The 5597-nt window shown below is 33.9% G+C and overlaps 2 protein-coding genes across 2 annotated transcripts in view; both read right to left on the bottom strand.

Annotated features, from left to right (window-relative positions):
* LOC101295161 (uncharacterized transporter YBR287W-like) overlaps nt 1-694 on the bottom strand; it is a 4428-nt gene extending 3734 nt beyond the window's left edge. The window contains exon 1 of the mRNA XM_004287665.1: nt 436-694. The gene's annotated coding sequence lies outside the window, so the exon portion shown is untranslated. The remainder of the gene's footprint in view (nt 1-435) is intronic.
* A 4408-nt stretch (nt 695-5102) lies between these two features.
* LOC101294878 overlaps nt 5103-5597 on the bottom strand; it is a 2748-nt gene continuing 2253 nt past the window's right edge. Inside the window, exon 5 of the mRNA XM_004287664.1 lies at nt 5103-5491. Coding sequence (XP_004287712.1) covers nt 5357-5491 — 135 coding nt within the window. The 3' untranslated portion in view covers nt 5103-5356. The remainder of the gene's footprint in view (nt 5492-5597) is intronic.

Genomic DNA, 5597 nt, shown 5'->3' with positions numbered 1-5597 from the left:
TAACGTAACGTAACGTACGTACTACTCTCTCTCTCTCTCTCTCTCTCTCTCTCTCTCTCTCTCTCTCTCTCTCTCTCTCTCTCTCTCCTTTTTTGTATCTGTTTCTTTGAAAGAAAGAAAAAAAGACAAAAACGGTCGCGAAAATATTGAAGTGTGATAGAGAGACAGATAAGCATCGCATTATATTGTCAGAGTCCACCGTCTGCAATCATGTACATGTTCCTAAATTACAGAGAGAATGACGATAATCATATCTTCTGTTGTTCTTCATCATTAATCACTAATCAAGTAAGAAAACTAATGCACAAACCCAGAATTCGGTAGAACGTTGCAAGAAGTAAAACCAGGAACATATGATTGTATTTAAAAAAAAAAACATGAAGCTAGTATATGCAGATTTAAGTTCGATATTCACAGAGCGATGAATTATAATACCTGGAGTTGGTTCTGCAAAGCCGAAGAGTTAAGTTGGCCGGCACCGGCGATCATTGCCGTTCGTCGTTCGCAGGAAAAAGAAATGGGAGGGAAAGCTTCAGGAGGGGTTGTATATATGATTAACAAGAAGAGCTAGAAAGAATGAAGAGGCGTTAATCTCTACAAATCAATGGTGTCTAGCTCTCAGCAATGAAAGCACTAATCTTGAAGAGCTATGTTTTTTTTTTTTTCTAAATATACTAGAGATCGATGGTATGCCATGCATGTTAGTGAATCCAAGTTTATATAGAGCTCGATCAATTAGCTAGACAACCTCCACATGCATTAACATCACTATTGTTTCACCTCCACATGTACGTAGCTAGGTTTCACAATTATTTGATATGGGTTAATTAGTTTACATTTGTAATTACCTGTAGTCAAGGGCGAACCTCCAAAATCCAAATCATACGTATAGTTCATGCTTTCTGCCATTTTTGGATCATATACTAGCTACTAAATCAATAAAATCAATTCGTTTAAAAGATTTGATTTTACCATCGATTTTCCTATTGTCTTATCGGCATTATCATGTTATTTACATTTCTTAGATAACAATGTGATTTTCGATATGCTTGAATTTTAACATGAATGCGATATCACTTATTGAATTGTAACATTTATATATAGGATGGTATCGAATGCACCAGAAATTATCATATGTCATATGTAAACTAATTGTACACAGGGACATGATTAGCGCAATGCCAAATTCTTGTTCTGGTTGCAAGCAGCTATCTGGCTAACATTATACTATCCATTGTTTAAGAAGATTACAGAAACCAAAAACTTTTAGGCAGCATTATTTGCAAAATACCAAAACTTTGTGAGCCTCCATATAATAGAAGAGTCCAATTACAATTCCTATCTTTGATTTTGCTCCATACACCAAAAAACGTACACGACAGTGTTCGAATTGCCCACAAGGTGTTTGTGAGAATTCTACTTAGGCAGGCTCGATCTGATTCTAAATAGACAGCTAGCTTCAATTTCATCACTACAACTAAGAATTTCTGAATTTGGATGGACCAAATAATACAGGTACGTAGTCATTATCAATATTTATCACAAAACATTAAAGACAATAAAATAAAATGATCGAAGTGTAGACATCCTTCTTGGTGGAACGGACATATTACATAAATATGCGTGTCATAAATTATCGAACGACTCACTCACTTGTATCTAATATTCTCGAAATCTCTTCTATATGTGAAATATGAAAAGAAGGAAGTATTGTACTCATATCACTATAGCACCCGTGGTTGCACACAAGTTGTGAATCGAATTATTCGGAGGCCCTCCTAGGCATATGGATCTTGATTTACACAAGGGTTTTCAATCAAATCTCATAAACTAATAATGCAACTCAAATATAGGATTTATTTGGTGAAGGCGGTATGTGATATATATATATATGGACACTTTGTAGCAAACTTGGAGTTTTCCCCATAATGAGTGTTATGGTATTTCACCACGTGTGTGGCTTGCTGAAAATGTATGCTCTTACGTATGCATATGCATCACTGCACCATGGCGTTATACGTATATATATACACGTACTGATATACATTATAATTTGATTCACTTGGTCACCCAAATTTGTTGTCCAATTTTGATGTTAATCTTGTGATGGAAACTATATTGTATAAATAACCATTGTATAAACAACAATAGCACGATCACAAAACTAATAATATGATAATTGTACAGATTTCTGAACTATTTATTGATATGAACGTGTTATATATTCATGCGTGTATTTTTCACAAAATATATCGTGAAAAAGAGAAACTAGTGGATACTATTACTATCTAGCTTAAATCTTAAAGATTAGTGACTTTTTCTTAAAGAAAATCTCGTTGTTTTAATTTTAACGTACCCTTGAGTTGAGACTTGGGTGAACCCTCGAGGCTTGAGTAGTGTATTATCATCGATGTCGAAACATAAAATGCATCGATTAGTTTGTTGTTGGTGGGTATCGGTGACCACTGAATTATTGGCACGCCAATGAAAGGTGCGTTTGTTTGATATTTTGCATGATGAATCATGATTAGTTTACATGACTCTTGCATAGTTCTTAAAGCCACAACACAAAATTATTGGCCGGACAACCATTGATTTAATTCGCATCCTAATTTGAGACCAACTATATATCTTCAAAGGTTTAGTTCGTAATGGTAAAAAACTAACTAAATTAACTTTTCAAAATTATCATACAAGAGTTTCAACATTTGGCTCTGATTAGAACCACCATCTTGTTTCAAAATTAAGAGAGAAAAAACCACCATTAATGGCATTATGTAGGAGAAAACAGTATTTAGGCTATAGGACTCACATCTCAACCTTGTGTGCATTGCAAGTATTGATGTGTGTATATATTTATATGTATGATCTTATATTATATATGCATTCGCCTCTGAGCGTTAACTCAATGAAGATAACTTTTGTATTTCGTGATCTTTTGTTAATAAAATCATTGAGTGTTCTTTTCTGACATTCCGCATGAGTTCACACGATTAATTGATTTAGTGACACAAAACACTCGTTTATATATTCATAAAAGATTACATAATAAGCTTTTGTAGTCGTCTATTAGTCTTATATATTAATCGTGAATTATAAAAGAAAAAAATCATAATAATGTGTAAAAGGACAAGCACATTATTCTGCCTGGCTTCCATGTGTTTCATCACATCTCGTGGGGATCAAGTTAGCTAAGCTTGGACTGAGTGACCCATGCATATATAATTGCATGTATTTATGTCGTCGAGTTGAAGTTGAATGGACTGATCGACGGACTCCACCCTTATAATTTCCTCCAAGAATTGATATAAAGCAACTCGATGAGATCCTCTCATGTTCCTTTGCTTGATACCCACTGCTCTATATTATTCAGAACGCATTGCTTTTTTATTTTGCTTTTTCTTGATGCTTTGATTTATAAGCTGGTCCAAAAATGTTAAAATCATTCTACGTAAGAAATCACGATCGATGTATAGAAAGGGTTCAGGGCAGTGAGATGCACTTGTACACCAATTACAGGTTTAGAACGGATAACAGGATAACAACGAGCACATAACTTTTTTATTATTTGGGCGAAATGTTGATCACAAATACTAAGACTTAAGATTGTACTTTGATGTTGCATTTTTAGTTCAAAATCACGTCTTTGGCATATTTATAAAGTTTGTTTAGTTATTGTTGTAGTATATACTAATTTTACTTTAAACAATGCACCTCTTGTTGTGACTAGTAGCATTATATGATTCACCTCTGTTGTCAATCTCATTTCAACTCGGCGAGTTGAACGAATCAATGTGTTTGTATTCAAGTTGAAGAGAAAAACATGTCTTTGCTGCTGGCATTGGTCAATTTGAATAAGGTGGTTAACAAACTAATTAAGTGTAGCCAGCTCTAAAACCTCGTTTCCTTGTCGTTGTTAGTCGATTTGAATTGTTTTAATAGAGCAGATCGACATACTAGAGTTGTGATCATTCTGGTTTCCTCATCCTTCATATCTGTCCAAAATTGGGTTCTTGTATAGTTGGATTCGAGCTCATGATGACCATGCGCCGCAGACTTTGATTTGTCTCATGCATATTATTAATGTTAATTCTTTGTCTTCTTGATTTCCTTGCTGTTATGATCCCAGAGTTTTTAAAACTAAAGAATCATGATTCATGAGAATTCGAATTTTCCATATTCTTAAGGGTTAAACGATAAAGATCGAGCTGGAAACAACTCAACTGGTCAGTTTTCGGTTAGATTGTGAGAATGGAATTCCCCTCATTAATTTTATTTTATGTTGGTGGTTTATATTCATGTATCTAATGATGAGACTATTATACACTGACGGAGCCACACTAAGCATGGCACCCCCCAAACATTTTAAAGATGATCAATTACACTGCTATCGTAGGACTAAATGGTTACAATTATATATAATTGTAATGATCTGTCTCCTTTCAATGTAATAATATGTCACATAATAATGATTAGTTTGATATTTTAGATTATATTATCTTCTTCCTCGTTGCATCTTGTCATATTCATAACCATAATCGATTAGTTATTAACTAATCATTTTATAATAACTAATCATTTTACATGCATGTAAACTTTTAATATATAATTATTTACATGTACATAAATGAAACTATACATCAACAAAAACAATAAGTTCAATTTTAATTAGCACGTAATTTTGATAGACAATTTAAAATTTTATGTATCTTTTTTCGTATTTTATATCTTGGCTCCTCTAGACTTACTGTTCTGGCTCCGCCCCTACGGTTTACTATACACCCGTATATGAAATTAATCAAATTGTCGTGGTTTTCATACACCGGTGTATGACATTACCATGATTTGTATCGAAAGATCAGCCGATCGTCATGTAACGACTGAAATGTTTAAGATGCACCGTACTCGAGCATCTGGTAGATTTTCTGGGTGTTTAGTTTGTTGTGAAAACGAAAAATAAAGAATGAGCCTTTCAGACAAAAAATAAATAAAAATGAAAGAAAAGAAACTTGTGAGGTTCGTTGCGGGTGTTTATTGACGACCCAAATACCTTCGCATTTGTTTTGAAGCCCAACCCAATAATTAAATAGAAGTAAAAGAGCTCCATTCACAACCATGGGAAAGCTTCCTGTTTGATAGTTGATACAAAGTGAAAACAAGTTCGATAATGTATTGATGTTAAAGCAAATAAGTACTCCAGAAACTATTATGGTTTTGAAATTACTGAAGCTGCTGTCTGTTATGTATTTAACCATGTCTATAAACAAGGTAAACAAATGAGAAGAAAATTTTAAACATTATTTCTCGGTGGCAAACACATGTAACAACATCCGACTAACGCTGTGCAGACACTATATCATATGGAAGCTTCAACTTCATCTGAAGATACTGCAACTCCATTTGGGGCATCATCAGCATGTAGCTGGGCAGAAACATCATCTATGGCAGAGTTTAGCTGTGCAATCTTCTCAGCCAAGATTTTGCGAGTTTTCTGTATCAGTCACAAAACACAAAACAAAAAATATATATATTCAGATTCAATTACTTACCAACCAAGCTAACTACATAATCCATAAAGTTTTGGCGGCCTGGCCAAC

The sequence above is a fragment of the Fragaria vesca genome, linkage group LG1, assembly GCF_000184155.1.
Source record: "Fragaria vesca subsp. vesca linkage group LG1, FraVesHawaii_1.0, whole genome shotgun sequence".
Taxonomy (NCBI): Eukaryota; Viridiplantae; Streptophyta; class Magnoliopsida; order Rosales; family Rosaceae; genus Fragaria; species Fragaria vesca.
Note: the sequence above shows the minus strand (reverse complement) of the source record. Positions and strands in the feature narration are given on the sequence as shown.